The sequence below is a fragment of the Neofelis nebulosa genome, chromosome 8, assembly GCF_028018385.1.
Source record: "Neofelis nebulosa isolate mNeoNeb1 chromosome 8, mNeoNeb1.pri, whole genome shotgun sequence".
Classification (NCBI taxonomy): Eukaryota; Metazoa; Chordata; class Mammalia; order Carnivora; family Felidae; genus Neofelis; species Neofelis nebulosa.
In genome coordinates this window covers 11,196,548-11,217,812 of record NC_080789.1, presented here as the reverse complement: position 1 = coordinate 11,217,812, position 21,265 = coordinate 11,196,548, and the positions used below count along the sequence as shown (strand labels likewise).

The following is a 21,265-nucleotide window of genomic DNA, read 5'->3' as shown; positions in this document are numbered from 1 at the left end:
ACGGCCCAAGAGTTTCCGTTGTGGGTGAAAGGCATGGGCTTTTGATGCTCGTGTAACCCCCGGGCTAGATCACGAAAAGAGGAAACCTCACCCCAGGGTGGGTACGTTTCTAATGCTGCCCGGTTGACTCTAAAAAAAAGAAAGCAAGAAAGCAGGTAGGTAATGAGTTTTGCTCACCTGGGTTTCTTTCTTTCCCTAGGGTTCCGGGAAGCACCCCTTTCTCTCCTCTCCAAGAGGGTTGGGGTGCAACGTGGTAGGTAAGCGCTCCCCCCACCCCCACCTGTGGAGGGCCGGTTAGGGTAGGAGTTCGGTACCAGACCCATGACAGCTCTTCCGACAGCCCGCGGCTGCAAACGCGGTGCCTGTGGCTTCACACGATTCTGGGAGAGGTGAGGTGCGGGATGTGATGGGCAGGGACAGACAGAAACAGCTAGAGACCGCAGTGGGCCAGGCAAGAACTTCCGGCCACCAGGAGCTGCTCTGGGCACCGCTGGGAGCAGAGCTGGAGAGGTCCCCTGGGGAGGTATGTGACCTCAGGCTTGCCCACCCTCACTCCCCGCTGGCTCCTCGCTCGCCTGGCCCTGAGCAACTTCTCAGGTGCCTGTTTGCCCTTCATGGGCCTGGTACTCACGTCCGGCCTCCGCCTTCTTGACTTGGCCCTTGGCCTGACTCGCTGTGGGGTCTGCTCTGGCAGCTCCCATCTGACAAGAGAATGCCACTAAGAAATGCAGAAGAGGGGCGCCTGGGTGGTTCAGCTGGTTGAGCATCCGACTTCAGCTCGGGTCACGATCCCGCGCTTCGTGGGTTCGAGCCCCGTGTTGGGCTCTGTGCTGACCGCTCAGAGCCTGAAGCCTGCTTCGGATTCTGTGTCTCTCTCTCTCTCTCTCTCTGCCCCTCCCCTGCTTGTACTCTGTCTCTCTCTCTCAAGAATAAATAAAACATCAAAAAAAATTTTTTGAGAATATAGAGGAAATGACGGAATTCGAAAAAAAAATCACAATTCGGCAATCTCCATAGTACTTATTATAGCAAGAATCATCAATGGGGGCGCCTGGGTGGCTCAGTCGTTTAAACGTCCAACTCTTGATTTTGGTTCAGGTCATGATCTTGGGTTCGAGGCCTGCATGTTGGGCTCTGGGCTGACAGCGCAGAGCCTGCTTGGGATTCTCTCTCTCTCTCTCTCTCTCTCTCTCTCTCTCTCTGTCCCTCTCTGCCCCTCCCCTGCTTGTGCGCTCTCTCTCTCCAAATAAATAAGTAAACCTAAAAGAAAAAAAGAACCATCCACGAATATTAAAATTAAGGATGAGATAAATGTGTTTGCTGGAAAATAGGATATTAATAGAGCCTCAGTGTATCTCCCCACCAAGATGCTGAAACACTCAAAGCATGAGAGAGGAACTGTATCGATCAGCGGCTTGACTAAGTGATCAGTTCACCTTACCAGTGATGGCATAAACTGACAGGTGTACCTCGTGCCGGGGGGGCCCTGAGCGCACAGCCTCGCCGCTCTGATATTCCTGCCAAACAGGCACACAATGAGTGTAATCGCCAGGAAATCTCAGACAAACCCAAACTGAAGGCATTCTACGAAATACACAGCGTCTTCGCCCCAAGAATGGGAGATGGAGCAAGACCAAGGAATCATTCCACATCAGAAGACTAAAGCGACCGGCCAGCGGAATGGAACCCTTTCTGGAGGGGAGCCTCAAGTACTCCCCGCCCCCCTTTGGCGGCAAAGGACATTAGCAGGACAACTCGTTTCCTGACGCGGGTAATTGTACCTCGGTCCCCATTTGTAGATCACCCTGAAGAGTTTAAGAGCGAAAGGCCACTAACTCCATGACTTCCTCGCCAACGGTTCAGAAAAACGAGAAAAGGAGGGACAAAGAATGAAAGAGCACATGTAGTAAAAAAAAAAAAAAAAAAAAAAATGTGAACGTTTGGTGACTCTTGAGTGAAGCCTCCGCCAGTCTGGTATTATTTTTGCGGCTTTGCTCAAAGTCTGAGAGTGCTGCAAAATAAAATGCTATTTTTTAAACGCAGGCTCTCTTCTGATCCGGTTCCAGCCAGGGCTGCCAACGGCACCCACGTTCCAAAACGAGGTGCTAGACCTTCTAAAGCAGGTGGCTGGGAACTAGTTTTAGAAGCCTCGGGAGACCGTGCCTCCCACCTACGGCGGAGACAGACGCCATCGGAGCGGCTGGCAGGCAGAGGGGGGCTCTCTCCACAGGGAGGTGTTGGGGTGCTGTGGGTCTTTACTTCTCCCGCCCCGTGTAGGGGGGGGGGTGGTGCTCCCCTCCCTGAAGGCTGAGTAAGAGGGTTTTCCACGAGGCCATCTGCAGAGCCTGGCCTTTGTGCCCTGGATTGGGGGGTGGGGGCACAGGGGTGGCGGTGGCGCTCAGAGGCTAGGCGGGACCCCAGCCTGGGAAAGCCTGCAGGTGGGAAGCGGAGCCGGCAGGCTGGTCCGTGGTGGAATGGGATGTACGGGGTGAACCCCGTCAGTCCCGGGCTTTGGCTTCCAGGGGCCAGCTGAGGACCTGGGTCAGGAGCCGTGACTTGCTGCTGTGCCCAGAAGAGACTTTATGCAGGGCCAGGACACAAGGGGAGTGGGCAGTGGCACCAGGTGGGAGGTGGTCCTTGAGTACGGTGTCCCAGAGGAGCCCCTGCCCAGGAAGGAAAGTACAGTGTGAGCCTCTCCTAGCAGTGGGGGCTCCAAAGAACCCTCGAAACAGTCCTTCAGGAAAAAAAAAAAAAAAAACCTAGCCAGCTTGGGTCGTTGCTCTGGCGAGAGCCAAGCCACCAGAGGACGTGCGCCCCAGGCGAGGGAAATCTTCCCTTTCTTTTCCCATCTTCATTCCCCACCAGCCACCGAGGAGAGGAGAGGGAGGAGCAGGGGACTCTGGGGGCGCACAGAACGCCCCGAGGGGGTCCCCCCTGTGTAAAACGGCAATCACCATCGCAGCTCCCTGTTGGGTTGAGATGAAAAGAGATAATCCGTGAAAGTGCATGGCGCAGAGGTGGGCCCATGGACGTGCTCATAAATGTCCCTGGGGCAGCCGAGGGGGGCAGGGGGATGGGCAGTAGATTCCTGGTTCCTTGTGAGTCCTAATTCAAGCCGTGAAAGGACATCAGCAGGAGCCAGAGCGCCGTTTGCAGGCAAGAGAGGTCCCTGGAGAAGGCCGCTAAGACTGAGCCCACCGACTGTCAGGGCCCCAGTTCCCGGGAGCTGAGCTGCAAAGAGAACCAGCAGCAGCAGACGGACCGCGTGGGCCTGCCTGGTGGTTGGGGGCGCGCCGCCGGTGGAGGCGGGATGGGGCTCCACGGACCCGGGCGGGGTGGCGCGCCCCCTGCCACCGGCCCCCGGGACGAGGTCCAGACCCCTGGCTGAAGAGGGCAGAGCCCAGGCTTGAGGACCCGGGGGAGGGGAGGAGAGGAGGGGAAGAGAGGGGAGGAAGGGAGGAGAGGGGAGGGGAGGAGGCGGGAGGGCAGTGTCGCGGCCAGGCCCGGCGGCCCTTTGGTGCAAACTGGAGAGAAAGGCGCCCCTTCCTCCACACACTCGACGGCCTTTGCGCGGTGCGAATGGCGCCCCCTGGAGCCTGCAGAAATTATGGGCCGGCTGTGTGAGCTCTTCCTGGCGAAGGTCTGGGGCTCCTTGATTCTGGAAACTTTACAGTCCAGCGCTGGCAGCGGGGGGGGGGGGGGGGGGGGGGGGGAGGGGGTTGGGGGGTGCTGGCTTGGTGAATGTTGCCCATCAGAGGAAGGTCTAGGTAAAAACATCGAGGCATCTTTGCTCTCTAATAAATATTCAAGTTTACGGATCAGTTGTGCCGACTCTCTGAGCCCCATCTGTAAAAATGGGCACAATAATACTGACCTAGGCTGGAGTGATACTTCTAGTCCCAGTAAGTGGTCAGTTATAATAGCTAACATTTAGTGCATGAAAGAGTGCTAAGAAGTATGAATAACATTATGATGTAAATATTGCAAAAGCCGTAAAGTAGGGGGTTGGAGAGGTTGTGTAACTGGCCACCGTGTCTCACAGCCAGGGAGCCGGGGAGTCCACCCCCTGGACCACTGGCCTCTGAAAGTCTGTCCGAATATTTCTGGCTGGTCAGGACACACTCCCCCTGATCGAATATGCCTTGTTTCTCTCCTCAGGTGACCTGAAAAGGTGACTCAGACGCAGGAGCCAGAACTGATGGCCAAGGCAGCGACTGGATTGGATGTGATGTAAACACAACAACAAAGAGTCGAGGCTGATCAGAATGTTCTGACATCTGAACGTGGGGAGGGGAGGGCTGAACCCCAAATCCAAATCCCCGCAGGGCTGAGTGAGATCTTAGCCACGGAACTGATGGCTGATGTGAGACAAGCCAGGGATGCTGCTAACACGACCCCTCACAACAGCATGAGCCAGATATTATTATTATTCTCAGTTTAGAAGTGGGGAAACTGAGGTGCAGAGAGGTTAAGCGACTCTGCCAGGGTCCCCTGACTAGCAAGCCACAAAGGCTGGCTGGCATCCTTGTCTGGGAGCCTGTGCCCCTTAATCAATCACCTCTCCTCCTCTCTGGCTTGCCTTCAGAAGCCCAGTTTAGAGCCTTATTAAAAAGCACCTGAAAGTTGCTCTTCCCAGAAGGGGACAGCAGGGGGCGGTGTAACCAGCAAGCATTTGAAGTTTGGCTCGCGTCCTGGGTAACCATCATCCTGAGAAACTGTCTAAGGGGCGTTTGTGGTTTTGTCCTCTAAACGGGAAAGACACACACACACACACACACACACACACCTAGGAAGAGTGCCAGTCCATAATCAGAAACAGGACCGTCTGGGCTTCCATGTTTTGTCAAAGCCACTCCAATTCACCTCCCCGACCCGAGGTCCCCTCTAAAGCAGGGACCACGACTGACGTCTTCACCTCCGTGTTTCAATGTCTGGCACGTGGCTGGCATTCAACAAACAGTAAGGCACCGAGTGATGGTTGGTGGGAGCGAAGGGTGTCAGCCCTGTGACCGCAGTACGGTGTCCTCATCTGATGACGGGGTTAAGGGCACGGCTTCGGGACTCCGCGGGAGGCAGGATAGCAGGGTGGTTATTGGCTTGGGCTCCAGAACCCACGACGAGACCAGGTTTGGAGGCTGCCTTGCGCTCGGCAGCCAGTTCCAGCACGACCTGTGAAGGCTCACGGTCTGGGAGCCACGGTCTCGTCTTCTGGAGGACGGAGGTGGGAACGGATCGCGTCCTGCTGAGTGACCCTGTGCAAGTCACTCTGTGCCTCCAGTCCTGGGGCAGGTCTGTGGGAGCAGTTTGGGTCTGGCCAGCCCTGGGCTCCTGAGGCATCATCATGCTGAGCCTCAGCTTTCTCAACCTACTCCTCATATGAACTTGTTTCCAACTGGCCCACGCATGGGGCTTTTCCTGTCCTCTTTGGTGGGCGGTCTCCTCCCCTCTCCAGTCCAAGTAATCCTCCAGAGCGCCACACCTGGAGGGACAACTGTCACTTGCCCCACAGGCACGGCAAACACAGGTTGGCCCCAGACTGACCTCTCAGCCCCCTGCTCAACTCAATAGGCTAAAGACCAGGGACTATGCCGGGTGTTTAATAGACATTCTACGATTTAATCCTAGGCCGGGTGTTTAATAGACATTATATGATTTAATCTTCACGGCAACGCTCTACGGTGGCAACTATCAGAGTTCCCATTTTGCAAAAGGAAAAACAGGCTCAGAGAGGAAGTTGCTCAAGAGCATGCATTGTAGCAGCAGTGACCGATTCCCTGCCCAGGGGAGGAGATTTCCTCTCAGCACGAAGCCAGGCTGCCCAGTGTGGGGAGCCCTGGGAGGAGGGGGACACTGGGATCACTGAGGGGAGCCTCAGACCCCTCTCCCTTAATCCGGGATCAAGACTCGAGCATCCACTGGGGCGCCTGGGTGGCTCCATCGGTTAAGCGTCTGACTTTGGCCCAGGTCATGATCTCACGGTTCGTGAGTTTGAGCCCCACATCGGCTCTATGCTGACAGCTCAGAGCCTGGAGCCTGCTTCCGATTCTGTGTCTCCCTCTCTCTCTCTCTCTCTGCCCCTCCCCTGCTCATGCTCTGTCTCTCTTTCTCAAAATAAACATTAAAAACATTAAAAAAAAAAAAAAAGACTCAAGCATCCAGAAGGTGAGAAAGTTAAGGACAGCTTCCCCTTCAGCCCTTGTCCCTCCCTGGTCCCAGAGGACCACCCTGCAGTCCCCTCCCCTCCCCACCCTGCAGTCCCCATGATGGCAACAGTCCCAACTCCAAGCTGTCTGGCTTAGAAGGGGGCGCACACAACCAGTCCCTCTCTCCCTCCCAAATTACAGATGGGAAAGCTGAGACCTTGCCCAGTACCTCGTCCCACAAAAGCCAAGATGAAAACCCAGTTCTCTCGACTTTGATCCAGTGCCCCTTCCACCCTCTTCCCTAGAAACCTTTCCCAAGGAGCACTGACAGCCCAAGGCAGGGGAGCAGGAAAGGGGCCTTGGTGGCAGAAAGGCACCTGGAGCCCACCTGGGTCCTTGCTGGCCTGCCACTCACCAGCCGTGTGAGTCAGAGGGGTCACTTCACATCAGTGTCCTCATCCGTACAATGGGTACAGTAATACCAACCTCACAGGGCTGCTGAGAGCTTCAGGGCCAAATACAGACATACAAAGCATCTGGAATGTAGTGGGTGGTCAGTCGACTTTAAGCCCAACTATGCTGTCCTCAACTTACGTTGGCAAAGAACCCAGCCTCCCCCCCTTCATCCCCCGCTTCATCCCCGCCCCTCCAACCCAAAGGGCAGTATGAAAGAATCTTGGAAAACAGATACAGGTGAGTGCTACAGAATCCTGAGAGCAAACGTTTCTCCCGGTACCAATTGTTTAATAAACTAAACTGGAGCAAGAGAAAACAGTTATCGGGAGAACACGCAGGAGGAAGGAGCACCGATTTGGGGTGGCACTCACTATTGCCCCACTGACCTCGAACTTGACCTTCCCCAAACACGGTGATTTGGCCAAAGGGCTTCTTCTGGAGGCCGGGTCTGCCGGCCGCCCAGGAAGCACCCAGGCGGGGCGGGATTGGGAGCGCGGGCCCCGCGGACCGCCACCCCGGCCGCCTCGCCCCGCCCCGTTCGCCTCGCCCCGCCCCGCCCCGCCCCGGGCGCGGACTACAGCTCCCGGCATGCCCGGCGCGCGGTACCTGCCCGCCCCCAGCCGCCGCGCCCGGAGGATGCAGACGCCGGGGCGAGCGGGGAGGATGGAGGCCGGGGAGGCAGCGCCGCCGGCGGGGGCGGGCGGCCGCGCGCCGGGCGGCTGGGGCAAGTGGGTGCGGCTCAACGTGGGGGGCACGGTGTTCCTGACCACCCGGCAGACGCTGTGCCGGGAGCAGAAGTCCTTCCTCAGCCGCCTGTGCCAGGGGGAAGAGCTGCAGTCGGACCGGGTGAGGCCCGCGCGGGGGGCGGCCGTCGGGCGGGGTCCTCTGCCCGCCCGAATCCGGGCCGGCCTGGCCGGGAAGTCGGCTGCTTTGATTTCCCCAGGGCCCGAGGCAGGAAGAGCTGGTCGGAGGAAGGGAGGAGGGAGAGCGCGGGATGTGCCCATTGTCGTGGCAACGGGACAACGCCGGGCCGCGGCCATTTAGGGCATTCGGACCACCGCCCTGGGCTCCCACCCCAGGAGGCTGGTGGATCGGGACCCTCGCCCTCCTTTGGGGCCTTCCCTCCTTCCCAAACGGGACTCCCGCACCGGGGAAGGAGTTGGCTGCGGTGGCCTCCCCAGGGCCCTTTGCGGTGTGGGTGGCCTAGGAGTGCTGCGCGCTGGGTAGAGAAGTCCTGGGGTGCCTCCCGAGCTGGGTTTCATCAGGGAGGAGCCCTGGCCTGTCGGCCACCATTTCTGGGCTCCCATCCCTGCTCTGCTGCAAACTGCCTGCATGACCTTGGGTCGGACCCCTCCCTGCTCCAGGATCAGCTTCCTCCTGTCTGTAACCAGAGGAGGCTGGTCTGCAGGTGACCTGAAGGGCCCCGTCTCCCTCATTCCCTGACCCTCTGATGCTGTGACCTTGGGCAAGTCTCCTCACCCTTTGACGTGCAAGCTTTCCCTCCGTAGAGTTGTCCAGATGCCCGCCCTGCCTCCCTGCAGGCCGAGCCTGTCCAATGAGATAGCGACTCCTTTGGAAACTTGTAAACATCCAACATCCCCAGAATGACTGGGGATCTGATGGAGATAGTGTAGGGCTGGCTTCAGGGGAACAACCTCTGAGAGGGACAATCACCGACCCCTACTCTGCGGCAGGTGCTGCTCAGAACTCACCGGATGCTCACCATGACCCCTGGTTATGGGGGAGCGGAGTGAGGCTCAGAGAGGCCCAGTCACTGGCCCCAGGTCACATAGTGAGGAAATGGCAGAGGCAGGACTTGAACCTACGTGGGTCTGACAGCAAAGCCTTTCTGTCCCATCATGCCACTTCATTCCAGGGAAGAGCAGACTCAACGCTCCCTCCCTCCCTCCCTCCCTCCAACCATTGCTGGGCCTGAAGTAAGCGGGTGGGTTGGGGGAGGCCTCTCCTCTCACTGCCTGTGCCCCTTATCTCCTTAGGATGAGACTGGGGCCTACCTCATTGACCGTGACCCCACCTACTTTGGGCCCATCCTGAACTTCCTCCGGCATGGCAAGCTGGTGCTGGACAAGGACATGGCCGAGGAGGGTGAGTTGGTCCAGGGGGCTGGCCGGGGGGATTGCATCCTACCTAGGCCTGCCCTCTGCAGTCGGCCAGAGCCTTCCATGGAAGTCCAAAGCCATTTCTCCCAGTCAGGGCTGGGGGGACATTTGATTCCTTCCATGTTTCCCACTTCCTCGTCCCTGACAAGACTGAATCGCAAAGCCTCTGCCTGGACTGAGCCTGGGGGCTGCACCAAGCTGACCGGCCTGAGCTTTGGCCCAGCGCTGTTGGGGAGGTGACGGAGGCGGAGAGGCAGAAGACAGAGGGCGACAGTGAGGCCGGCAGTGTGTGTTGTGGGCAGGGATGCCCTTTCTCCTGACCTCCTGGGAAGGCAGGTGTGAATAGGGTGGAGACAGGCACCGGAGGAGGCATGGGCTCTCTTTCTGCGGGTGATCCGGTATCTGAGATGCCTGGCAAGGGCTGACAGTCAGCAGGCGGGTGGAGCAGGTGACTCTTCTGCAAATCCAGCGGCCTCTGTGGCACAGCTGGTTGTGGGTGGAGGTGGGGGAGGGGGAGCCGGTTCCCCAGCAGGGGTTTGGTTCTTCCGGGGGCCTAGGGCTCAGGCCCTGTAGATGCCCATGTCCGGCTCCAGCAGATGGCGGGGAAGCCATGCCCGAGAGAATATCCTCTGGGCAAAGCCTCAGCCGGGGGGGGGGGGCGGGGGGGGCAAGAACTATAAACAGCTCCAAGTCAACTCTTCCTTGGGGCACAAGGCGTGGCTCCGGGTCAGCTGACCCAGCCGGGCCAGCTTGGACATGTCACTTCTCCTTTCTGAGCCTCCACATGTCTATATCAATTAGGGGCGGCGATCTACATCGGGGAGAGCATGTTTGGGGACAGCAAGTGTCATGAATCTCAGTGTTTGTACCCTGTGGGTGTTTAGAACAGCCCATCCTTCCTCACGCGGGGCCAACGGTCTCCCCTGCTGACCCCCGTGGGACATGGCGATCTAAAGGCCACGTAGCTCCCCAGTGGGCTGGGGTTTCAAACTCGGAGCCCACGGTAGGCACCAGCCCCTCGGCTTTCGGGCAGCCCCTCAGGGGAGCACAGGTACCCGGGCACGGCTGGGGCCCAGGAACAGGGCCCGCGGGGAGGGGACGTAAACACTGCATCACCGCCGACATCTGTTTACAGGTGCTGGGTTTCTGCCAGTTCTGCTACTCCCCGCACCTGAGACAGGGCTGGGGCCCCCATCGAGGGCCCCAGAGGATCTGGGACGAGATGTTTCTAGCTGCGGGACACCCAGAAAGTCACTTATCTCTCTGTGCCTCCATGCCCGTGTCTGTGGAGTGGCGTGGTGAGAGCACCCGCTTTCCTGAGCTGCTGTGAGGGCGGAGGGAAGGAATACAAGTATGTCCTTTAGCGCAGCACCTGGCACCAAGGGTCACTGACGCCGTGTTCGTCATCTGTCATGGGCAGGGCTCCCCAAGGCGCACTCAGGCAGCGACACTCGTGGGCCGCCTACTTGGTATTAGGTGCTGTGTAAGCAACCTGGGACAGAGGCTAGATCAGACATGACCCGGTCCTGGGGGGGGGGGGGGTGGGGGGGGGTGGGGGGGGGAGCCGGAGGCCAGTCAAGGAAAGAACCAGAGGGATCCTTGCCCTGTAGGCACTCAGGAGACTCCAAAGGCCTGGGGCCATTCCGCTTGTCGGTGAGACTCTCAGTTCCCTCAGCTGTGTGGGGACAATAATGCCTGCTTCCCCGTGTTCCCCAGGGCTCTTGCTGAGTGCCTGAGGGGGCTTTGTAAAGGATTTGGTAGTTGGGACGGACGTGTACAAAGATGATGCATCTGTAGTGGGTTCTGAAGTCAGAAGAACTTGAATTTGGATCCCAGCTCTGCCGCTTACCGGCGGTAGAGCCTTGGGCAGCTGCTTCTCTTTCCGGGCCTCGGTTTCCCCCATCGTTCAGTGGGGGCAATGACAGTACCTACTTCTAGAGCTAAGAATTAACTGCAGTAGAGAACGTAACATGCTTAGCACAGTAGCCGGCACTTAGCACGGGCTTCATCGATGGGAGTGTGTGATGGGGGGTCAGCCGAGGTCCTTCTCGTTGTGATGTTCTAGGTTCCGGCCCCAGTGAGTCTGCTGCCTCTTGCCAGCCCTGAAGCAGCCCCCAGATGGGGGCGCTGGCGGGTGTGGGTGGGTGTGGGGCAGAAGGGACACGGGGAGAGGAGGGCACGGGGGCAGCCCGAGTGACCCGGGGGCCGCTCTGTCTGTGCCAGGGGTCCTGGAGGAAGCCGAGTTCTACAACATCGGCCCGCTGATCCGCATCATCAAAGACCGGATGGAGGAGAAGGACTATCCCGTCACACAGGTCAGGAGCAGCAAGGCAGCAGGGAGCCAGAGCAGGCTGTGGCGGGAGAGCCAGAGCTGGGGGAGGCGGGAGGAGGGTCGGGAGACGTGGGGAGGCCCAGCCGGCCTGTGACGCGAGGGGTTGTCCAGCTCCCAGACTGCCCAGCAAAGCCCCAGACGGGGAGAAGGACGCTGGGTTCTGTCCCTGACTCGCCTCTGTTTGCGGTATGAGTGGGCCCCCCACTGAGACCTGCCCCCTCTTCCCTTCCCCACGGCAAAACGGGGTCAGTGTGGAGGCACAGGGGGCCTTGTGGGGGCAACGCGGGATTAGTAAATTGTCCATTTCGTGACATCGGGCAGACCCCTGGGGGCAGAGCGCGAGGTGCTGGGGCTTATGCTTCTGAGCGCCCTGGGCCTGGTCTGGAGGCGGGGCTGGGGGTGGGGGGCCCTCTGGCCACCCTGGAGGAGACGTGGGTGGGGGCAGGCGGACGGGTGGCCCCGGAGATTGAAGGGGGTTAGCTCCATGGCCTCTCTTCCCCCTCGTACCACCTGTGCTCCCGCTCTGCCACGCTTCGGCTCCGTGACCTTGGGCAAGTCAGAGCCTCTGTGAAGATCCCGTAGCTCGTGGCGTGTGGGGAAGGATGAAGTGAGACCGTGCGTGTCGAGGGCTGGGCGCACGGGGGGTCCTCAGGACGTGGCTGCCGCCTCCCCACCTTGTACCTGCCCCTCCTTGTCTCCTTAGGGGTGTGCGGTGGGCGGGGGGAGAAGAAGCTGCGGGGGTGACAGGTGCTCGCCCCTCCCCCGGCTGCCCTCCAGGTCACCTCTCTGCCTGCAGGTCCCCCCCAAGCACGTGTACCGTGTGCTGCAGTGCCAGGAGGAGGAGTTGACGCAGATGGTCTCCACCATGTCAGACGGCTGGCGCTTCGAGCAGGTGGGTAGGGGCCACGGGGCCACCCATGGAACCACCCGGCGTCACGGGGAAGCCCCAGGCTGGGGTTCCCCGGCACGGCCCCCAGCCATCACGCTGAACAAGAGTAGGAAAGGCCACGCTCGGCCGCGGAGTGACCAGAAGGAGAGAGACAGAAGACCCGGGCGGCTTCGGTGGGGGTTCTCCCAGCCCCCGGGGCGTGGTCTCCGCAGGGGCACGGGTGGGTCTCTGGCCCCCAGGCGACAGCTCAGGAGCAAGGGGACGCGATCCCCCCCGTAGGTGAGCGGACCCCACCTGGGGTCAACGCCTCTCGTGACAAGGCCACAGGCGCAGCTTCCGGGTCCCTGCCCGGGACCTGCCGGGTCACAGCCTTGCCACGCCCGGGAAGCCCAAGCGGTGACTTCCCACGAGGACTCACAGGGACCGATGCAGTCAGGAGCAACTGGTCGTGAGTGGTGCCATCCAGGCCACGCAGCTCACATCACGCGGCTCAGGTTTCCAGAGGAACAGAGCCAGCAAGTTAACCCCACGTCACATTTGTCCTTCAAGAAGGAAGAGGGTTTGGCTGGCTCTGTAGCCGCACCTGCCCACGGCGCCTGGGACGTGGAGGTCGAAGAAGGGAGAAGGCCAGGGCTCCCCGGATGGCCGGGCGGTACGGAGGAATAGCTCCGTCCAGGAGCCAGAGGCCCGGATCTGCCACATGCAGGCCATGTGACCCTGAGCGAGTCACATCTCCCCTCTGGGCCTCAGTTTCCCATCCTGTGGCGTGGGCCAGTCGTGCTCCCTTTGCAAGACTGTTGGGAAGATTAGAAGCGCCGTGGACAGGGGCGCCTGGGGGGCTCAGTCGGTTGAGCGACCGACTTCGGCTCAGGTCACGATCTCGCGGTCCGTGAGTTCGAGCCCCGCGTCGGGCTCTGTGCGGACAGCTCGGAGCCTGGAGCCTGCTTCCAGATTCCGTGCCTCCCTCTCTCTCTCTCTGCCCCTCCCCTGCTTGCACTCTGTCTCCCTCTCTCTCTCAAAAATAAATATTGAAAAAGAAAAAAAAGAAGGACCATGGGTAAAGTCCCTGGCCTAGAGTAGAACTCCAGACACTGGAGCCAGGCAGGATCACACAGATTATCAGCATGTAAGTCTCCAAGACTCCGACGATGACTCAGGATCCCGGGGTCTAACCCCTGTTCAACTCTTCCTGGCTGGGGGACTTCCTGCAGGTTACTGTCTCTTCAAGCCCCGTTTGCCAGAGGGGCTGATTTTCACTCTGCCTGTTGGGCGAGGGTCCTGGGGGACCGAATGTCATGTGCAGGGCCTCATGGTTGTGGTTCTTCCAAGGACCCCGGGACAAAGGTGGGGCTCCGTGGAGCCCACGGGAGCCTCTGGCAATCACATGGGCTCCCAGAGGCTGAGCAGGCAGCTCAGGGGGCACCAATTGTTTGCCCTCTGGCCTAAGGAGGGGACAGCCTCTGCTTCTGAGAATGAACAGAATAGTCTGTGGGGCCCCACCATGCCAACCCTACCCTACAGCTTGGTTCTGGGGCTGCTTCAGCCACGCCTGGGACGGAGGTGGACGATGATCCGCCCATCGTGGCCTCCGCCTGCTTTTAGGCAGCGGCCTCTAGATCTGGGGCCGGGGTGAGGGGTGGGGAACCGCAGAGAGAAGGTGGCGTCCTCCAGGGGTCAGGCCCGGCCGGGTGTCTGTGGGGCTGCCTTTAACCCAGCCTCCCAACCTGTCCTCTTTGTCCCCACGCTCCGCCCCCCAGCTGGTGAACATCGGCTCCTCCTACAACTATGGCAACGAGGACCAGGCTGAGTTCCTGTGCGTGGTGTCCAAGGAGCTCTACACCTCCCCGCACGGGCTGAGCTCTGAGTCCAGCCGCAAAACCAAGGTGAGCCCCCCCACCGCCTCAGCTTCCCCCCCCCTTTTCCTCCATCCTCTCCCTGCCCTCCACCCAGCCATCCCTGCTTCTCTCTCCCTCCTGCCGCACACACATAACCAACCACCTGGTCACAGCCAATGCCATCCATCCCATGCCACCCACGGTCCCTTCTGCTCACGCCGGTTACCCAGGCCCAGGCAGGGGGAGAAAGGAGCTAGGATCGTCCCAAGGGCACGGCCAGAGGGGGCCTGGATGCCGTTCGCACGGCGGCCACAGGGCGTACCGAACTAGGGGTTTGGGCACGGTGTGCCGCGCCCTGCGTGACCTTGGACAAGCCCCGGCCCTCCGGTGTGTTCTCTGAGAAGTGAGGGTAGACTACGTCCTCTCTGGTGCCGCCACGCTTAGGGCTTCTGGGATCCAAAATGGCCAGTTTATTTCCCAGAGGTGGGTAAATGTTCCCAGCTGGCCGGGGCCGGGGCAGGGAAGCCAAATCTGTGCATCCTGCCCCTTCCCCGGGCCCCTTCCTCAGGTGCTCTGCAGGGGAGAGGTCAGCAACCCCGGGGGGGCCCAGCCACGTGTTCCTGCCCTGGCCTCTGAGGCAGCAAAGCCGGCTGTGGGGAAGGGGGCTGAGCACAGGTCCTGCCGCCTCGAACCCAGAGCCGGTCAGAAGCCTCGAGGGCCTTTGGTGGGGCCAATGGAGCAGGGCAGCAAGCCAGGCCGGGGAAAGAGGGAGACCGTTCCCTCTGGGGAGGAAGGGGGGGGGGTCTGTCCCAGTGCGTCGGAGACTTTCGAACCCAGGCTTCCTGTCTGTCTGTCTGCCTCCCCGTCCTGCGACTCCCCCTGCCCACCCCACCACCATCAGGGTCAGTGGCTGGCACTGCCTTGCGAGGGTGCAGAGCAAGCCCGCTGCTCCTGCCTCTCTGCGCCAAAGCCTGGGAGCTTGGGGCGTCGGAACCTGTCCATGACATCCCTGGGCTTTCCCTGGCCTCGTGTCTACTCTGGGTCAGCCCTCCTGAAGTGAGGCCTTCCCAGGCTCCCCCGGCCACGCACCCACCCGTTCCTCTTCCAGCCCTCACCCGGCCTTGCGCCCCGTAGTAGCGGCCGGACTGCTCCGTGAGCATCCCCCAGCGGGGGCCCCGTCCCGTGCCCTTCCTCCAGGCCCTTCCAGAGCCCCCAGGGGACGGGACAAGACGCCCCAGCTTCTCCCTCCTTAAGGTCCCGCCCCCCCCCCCCCCCCCGCCAGCCCCCGCATCTCGCCCGCCCCGAGAGGGGGCCCACGGGGACAGCCGCCCGCGGGCCCTGGCCCCTCGTTAGTTCTCCACTCTTTCTTCCCTGGGTCCGCCGGCTGGTCCACAGAGCACGGAGGAGCAGCTGGAGGACGAGCGGCGGCAGGAGGTGGAACAGGTGCAGGTGGAGGCAGGTACACAGGAGAAAGGTGCAGCCGCCCCCCGAGGAGAATGATTGCGCATAAAAGCCAGAGCCTCCCGCCCACTGCCCCGCTGGAGCCAGCCGCCGAACCGGGGGGCCGGGGCCTGCGGGCGGGGACGGGCCACCAGGGTCAGCTCAGCCGCGCGCCCGGCGCCTCGCCTGCATAACCATCCCTTCTCTCGCTTTCTCTTTACAGCCCAGTCCTCCCAGGAGCCCGCTAACCTTTTCTCCCTCCCGCCACCGCCGCCTCCTCCGCTTCCCGCGGGAGGCCCCGCCTCATCTTCATCCACCTCTTCCTCCTCCTGGATCTCATCTGCACCCTGCCTCTTCCCTCTCTGCCCCTGTCCGGGTTTCCTCTCTGCCTGCTCACGCCTCCATCCCCGGGCCGCCCCGGCCCCCGCCTCCCGCGCCCTCCACCCAGGCGCCCCGGCCCCCCCGCATCCCAGAGCCTCCCGCCTGCCGCCTCCCGCGCCCCCTCTGGCGCCTGCCGCCTCCCGGCCTGGGGACGAGGGTCGTGGCCGCGTCTCCTTGGCGCCCGCCAGCCCCGCCGGGCACCCCTGAGGCCGGGCCGCCCCGCCCAGCGCCTCCCGTCCTCGCCGCCGCCGCCGCCGCCGCCGCCTCACGTTTCCTCCTTGCAGGTCCCCGTCTGCACCCCTCAGGGCTGAGGCTGCGCTTGCAGCGAGGGCTTCTCCTCCTCGGGGCCCCTCGCCCGCCCCCCCAGAGCCGCCATCCCTGGTTTGTAGCTTGGCGGAGCTGGAGGGAGGGCGGCAGCCAGGAGGGGGCGCGTCTCCTGTCCCCGGACCTGAGCCGGACTTTTCAGCCGACTTTCTCCCCTCACCTGTTTTGGCCTTGGGTGTGAGGCGCGGAGAGAAGAGCCTTAGGGGGCGGGGCCTCTTTGCCATCTGTCCCTCAGCCCCAGAGCCGGGCTGGGAAGGAGGGAGGGGGGACGGCAGCCAGACGCCTTGGCCTCACCCCTGCCCATCCAGGAGCCCCTGCATCACAGCCTCGCGGCACTGGGTTCCCCGTCTCTTCCGGGGTGGGAAGGACAGCCGGCCGCACCGGGGCTCCTTTGGCCTACGAGGAGTCAGCCAGAGCTGGCTGGGGATCAGGGCGTCGCGGAAAAAGCCCTGGCCGGGTGCCTCCAAGCCCCCACTCAGTCCTAGCCGCCTGCTCTGTGACCTTGGGCAGGTCACTGTCCCTGTCTCGGCCACAGTTGCCTCTAAAATGGGGATAGGCAGCTGCTGTCTGTCACCTTTTGCCTGAGCCGGCAGGGACCTGACCTTGACCGCCCCACCCTTCCCCAGCCGGAGTCACCAAGGCTCTGGCTTCCACGGCAGCCACCACCCAGCCCAGGATGGGGCGTGGGGCTCCCGGATGGGCGAGCTGGGTCCCCTTCCTGCTCCCCCTCCTCGGCTCTGAATTCACCTTCTCTGGGCCTCAGCCCCCACCCCCCCTCTTCTGAGAAGGGACCCTGTAACTCACCTACCTCTTTCTCTCTCCCTCTCTTCCCCTCCCCTCCCTCCATTTCAATCTCCTCTCTGCCCTCCCCTGGCCTCGCCTCACCCCTCCTCACTGGCCCCACCCTGTCATTCCTCTCCTGGTGTTCTGACCACCCCCCCACCCGTCCCCCTGCCCCTTCCCCCTCTTATTTTCTAGCTGTTACAAGCCAGAGGCACCCGGATGTGAGGCCCCAGATCACCTCCAGGGACTTGGGGTTCCGATCTGAAATCCTTTATTTTTGTACCACGGGGTGGGGCCCCGGCTCCAGGCGGAGGAAGCACTCTCCCCCCTGCCACTTCTGTCTACACCTGCGGGGCTGTGATCTACCCCTGCCTCTGGGGGCCGGGTGGGGGCCTGCTGGAGCCTCTCAAGGCCTGAGGTGGGCCCTGGGACCCCTGGGCAGAGCCACTGGCCTGTGGCCAAAGTGTGGCGCTGTCCAGCCGTGTTTCCCACGCCGCCATGGTCCCTCCCCCGGGTCCCCCAGCTGCATGAATGAGACCCTCCCTCCTGACCCAGTCACATCTCCTCCCTGAGCCTTAGTTTCCCCATCTGTCCAGTGGGTTCTCTCTCCCCACCGCCACCTACCTCACAGGGTTGTTGTGAGGTTGACAAAGAGGAGCAGGGTCCCAGAAAGCCCTCGGGGAGTGTACAAAGCACCAGGCAGAGGGTGGCCCTCCCTTCGCCCTTCCCTCAGAGAGGGAAGGATCTGCTCAGCCCCACATGGAGATTCAGGTATTGGTGGAACGAAGGGGGTGGGGGTCGGCCCTGTCGAAGGAAGGGGGAGGGGGACTCAGCCTCCTCCCTGGCTGCTCCCACCGCCCTGTGCCCTGCTGGGTGCCGAGGGCCCCCCACCCCCGCCAGGAGGGGGCGGGCAGGGGCTCCGCAGGGGCAGTGCAGGCAGGGGCAGTGCAGCCGGCAGGAACCAGTGAGAAGGGAAAGGGGGCCGCTCCTCCCTTTGCCCTGGGGAGAGTCTGGGGGCAGCAGGGGCTGAGCAAGGGGCCCCTCCTGCGTTGATGATCTCCCAGGCTGTGCCCAACCCCACCATGTAATAAAACCTGAAGAAACAGCCACGGGGCTGCCTCCCTCTCTTCCTCTGGGCCGCTTTTGGGGATGGGGCTAACCTCAAGGTCGGATAAATGACTCAAAGGTAACGGGGCTTTTTCTTAACGGGCCCTGCCCTGTGGTCACTCTTCTGTGTGTATGGGGAGTGGGGGAGGGAGGTCAGGGCTGCATCCTCCGCCCGGTGGCCCAACGGCAAGGTCACCAGCTCTGCCTTGCTGGGAGAACGTTGGCACGTGCCTGCCCCTCTCTGGGCCTCAGTTTCCTCATCTGTAAGGTAAAGGGTTGGACCAGGTGACTCGAAAGGCCCAGCCCCTGGAGCCAGGCAGGTCTCTTCCTGCCTCCAGCTAGGGATGCTGAGGGGGCAGGGGGTTGCTGAAATCAGGATAGCAGCCCCCCCCCCTCCACTTCCCAGCCTCACCCTACCGTTCCCATGGCCCTTTGCTTCACAGCCTCTGCTGCGTCCTAACCCCCAGGGTGCCCCCTCTGCATCCTGCTGTGACTTCTCTTGGTCCCCTCCACACCTCGCCATTGCTGTCACCCTTCTGTTGCCAGTCTCAGAAAATATAAACACCCGGGCACCTGCTCTGAGCCCGCCCGCCCGCAGGACCCTGGGCTTCTCTTTCCTGCCCAGCAGGGCCTCCCACCCCACCCTGCCCCGCCCTGGCCAAGCCCTGCTAAGTCTCCACCTTGCTCCCCTGCCCCGGCATCCCTGCAAATCCTTGCAAAACAGGGGGCCCCTAGGCAGAGGCCTTGCCTGGGGCCAGGCGAGGCTCCCCCCACCCACCTCCACTCAGGCCAGGGGGGGCCCTCACCACTCCCCTTGGGGCACCTGGCTAGCCGAACTGACCTCACATTTTGTGTCCTGCTTTGCAGAACCGTCCCCAGGAGGCTTGTTAAAAGAACAGACCGTCCAGCCCGCCCCCATCCCCATTCTAAGACCGGGGTGGGACCCACAAATGTCTATTTCAGCAGGGCCCCCAACACTGTGTCTGGCCGGGCCTGTGGGAAGCCTGAGAGGCTAGGGGCTGGAATGCTTTAACATCCTCCACACCCCCACCCCCCCCCCCGGACCTGGAGCTGTCCGCCTAGGGTCTGCTCTGCCCTCTCGTCCTGCAGGCGGGCCCAGCAGGCAAGAGATCGCCTGCACGGGCCTCTGGACTAGCAGGCCGTAGCCAAAGCACCAGAGGTCCTCCCTGACCGCTGCCGCTTGGTCGCTAAGGCTCTGCCCTCCCAGCACCCTTTCAGCTCTGGCCACGCCTCTCAGCCTCCCCCAGGAGCCCCCCCCTCTGGAGCGTCTATCTCCCCGCCTCCTCAGCCTCCCCGGCAGCATGTCTTCTGAGGAGGGGCTCTGAAATCTTCCAGACCTCAAGCCCCTACCTACCTCTTGCACACCTCCCTCCTAGAGGAAATCCCAAGTTCTGGCACTTTCTCAGAGTCTTCCCCCACCCCCCACCCCCCTGCAGCCAGGTGTCCCAGGCCAGGCAACAGGGGATCAGAACAGACCCCTTGGAATGGTCCCTGGGTGATTTCTCTGTCACCCAACCCCAATCCATGGAGGCACCTGGAGGACACTGAGGGTCCTTCAAGTCCATCCTTGCTGCCCCGCTCATTAGAGCCTACCCTCTCCCTCCTGGAGTCCTGCAGTGGCCTCCTCAAGGCCTCCCTGCCTCCCACTCTGTCCACACTGCTGCTGGTGGTCCATTCCACAATGTGAATCCACTCACGTGTCACTCTCCTGTCATAAAGGCTTGCGTGGCTACCCAGAGCATGCAGGGTCAAGTCCTAAGCTCAACTCCAAACTCTTTGTCAGCTGCTCTGAGTCCCCCCCGCCCCCCCAACACTCCTTTTCATTCCTTCCCACTCAACCTCTGTTTCGCTCAAAACAGCTTACCAATATGTCCCGTTCTGGTGGGACTCTGCCTTTGCACGTGCTGTTCCCCTGTCTGGAATGCCCTTCCCCACCTTGGCCATCTTCGGGCCATACAACTCAAGCCTCACCTCCTCCAGGCAGCCTTCCCTGACTTCCCGAGTTCTCGGCTACCCCAGAGCCCCTTCATGCTGGATTGCCATCCCCAGGCCTCCTGAGATCAGGAGCTGAGCTCTGTGCATCTCCGTGGCCCCACTGCAGGAGTTGACACACAGCAGGAGAGCTTGCCGGGTAAATGATGCCAAGAATGCAAAGGGAGTGTTGTGCCGGAGAAGTGGAGGACTGGGAACCAGGAGGTGAGGCTTCCACGCCAGGCTTCACCCCCAAACGCGGGTGTCCCAATGAGGACGGCTCTGCTCCTCTCTGCCTCAGTGTCCTCCCAGGCTTCCAGAAGGAGCCCATCACTTGTCCCATCCTTCGCTCTGCTCTCCGGTTCACCAAACCCCTGCCTTCCTGGGGTTGGTCCTGGGACCCGGACAACTGCCCGGGAGGTCACTCTCCTGCCCCCACTGACCTAACCTTGGCCTTCCAGACATTTGATGAACAGACCGGGCAGGAAGCGGAGTCTCGCACAGTCGAGAGCGTGAGGTCAGTGCTCCGGGGCCCTGTTTAACCCCCAGAGCAGAGCCTCAGATCAAACGGCTTTATTCCACAGGGCGGCGGAGCTCACTTCCAGGTGAGAGTGAGCAGTGGAGGCCCGGGGGACAGGTAGGGGTGGGGGGAGAACCCTACACCCGGGGCTCCCCCACCCTTTGGCTTACGGTGGCAGCTGGCCCAGCTGGCTGTCTCCGGGGCTCTGCGGGTCCCTCCTTGAGGGTGCCTTCCATCCACAACCCCCCCCCCCCCCGCCCAAGTTCACGGGCTGGGATCTGCTCAGCATTAGCGGAGGGGAGCCCAGACACCTCTCCTGGGACCCGGAAGCCCCGTTGGTGCTGCTGAACCATTCCCCCCCACCAGAGTCAGCAGTAGAGGAAGGGGGAGGGGGAGAGGGAATCAGAAGGCGACAGGGCTGGATGTGAACCCCCTCAGCCGGGCCTGCTGACCATCCCGGCCCTGGGGTGCAGGGGGAGTCGACCACCAGCTGCTGGCCCTCCTCCTCCTCCTGTTGCCCTCCCCTGGGCAGATGTCAGGGAGCAGGTCGGGGACCACGGGACGCCACCCCCTGCCTCTGCGGGGCCCTGCTTGCCCCCAGAAAACTCGCTCCCCTCCCTAGTGGGTGCCCTGGCCACTTGAGTCCGGGAGGTGGGCCCCAGCTCCGCAGGGAGGGCAGCTCCTCAACTCAGCACCTGCTGGATCCAGCCAATCACTCCTGTGATGCGGGTGTAGACACCAAAGTAATTGGGTCGGCCACAGCCCAGGCCCCAGCTGACCAGCCCCGCCAGGAACCAGCGGCCACTGGGCTCCTTACACACAAGCGGGCCTCCCGAGTCGCCCTGCAAGGGGGAGAGAAGAGACAGGGCCGCGTCAGGGTAAGGCGAGGGTCCTGGCCGCTGGGAATTTTCCAGCCGACAAGAAAGTTACACCACCTTCTGAA

General features: G+C 61.8%; 2 protein-coding genes across 16 annotated transcripts in view; one reads left to right on the top strand and one right to left on the bottom strand.

Moving 5' to 3' along the window:
• Nucleotides 1-7,172: 7,172 nt before the first annotated feature.
• Nucleotides 7,173-17,810, top strand: KCTD17 (potassium channel tetramerization domain containing 17). 12 transcript variants are annotated; one of them, XM_058741380.1, is made up of 8 exons: nucleotides 7,173-7,445; nucleotides 8,597-8,705; nucleotides 10,943-11,034; nucleotides 11,848-11,943; nucleotides 13,698-13,823; nucleotides 15,171-15,230; nucleotides 15,439-15,977; nucleotides 16,899-17,119. In XM_058741380.1, exons 1-8 carry the CDS (start codon nucleotides 7,188-7,190, stop codon nucleotides 16,966-16,968), a joined length of 1,350 nt encoding a protein of 449 aa, XP_058597363.1. In that variant the 5' UTR covers nucleotides 7,173-7,187; the 3' UTR covers nucleotides 16,969-17,119. The 12 variants fall into 12 exon arrangements, 11 of the variants coding, with proteins under 11 accessions (XP_058597363.1, XP_058597369.1, XP_058597366.1 ...); XM_058741386.1 differs by having other exon boundaries at nucleotides 15,171-15,234; nucleotides 15,881-15,977; XR_009265332.1 differs by lacking the exon at nucleotides 15,171-15,230 and having other exon boundaries at nucleotides 15,881-15,977; nucleotides 16,899-17,036.
• A 2,496-nt stretch (nucleotides 17,811-20,306) lies between these two features.
• The window catches only part of TMPRSS6 (transmembrane serine protease 6), a 41,835-nt gene continuing 40,876 nt past the window's right edge, over nucleotides 20,307-21,265 (bottom strand). For all 4 annotated transcript variants that reach the window (XM_058741375.1, XM_058741378.1, XM_058741377.1 and 1 more), the window contains one exon: nucleotides 20,307-21,164. In XM_058741375.1, the coding sequence (XP_058597358.1) occupies nucleotides 21,006-21,164 (159 nt within the window). In that variant the 3' untranslated portion in view covers nucleotides 20,307-21,005. The remainder of the gene's footprint in view (nucleotides 21,165-21,265) is intronic.

What these genes read in the sequence shown, in the direction of transcription:
- KCTD17 (XM_058741379.1), top strand. Translation starts at nt 7,188, where the DNA reads ATGCCCGGCGCGCGGTACCTGCCCGCCCCCAGCCGCCGCGCCCGGAGG. An exon ending in AGGACTATCCCGTCACACAG is followed by an intron (nt 11,035 to 11,847) that starts GTCAGGAGCAGC and finishes CTCTGCCTGCAG; the next exon opens with GTCCCCCCCAAGCACGTGTA. An exon ending in AGTCCAGCCGCAAAACCAAG is followed by an intron (nt 13,824 to 15,170) that starts GTGAGCCCCCCC and finishes GCTGGTCCACAG; the next exon opens with AGCACGGAGGAGCAGCTGGA.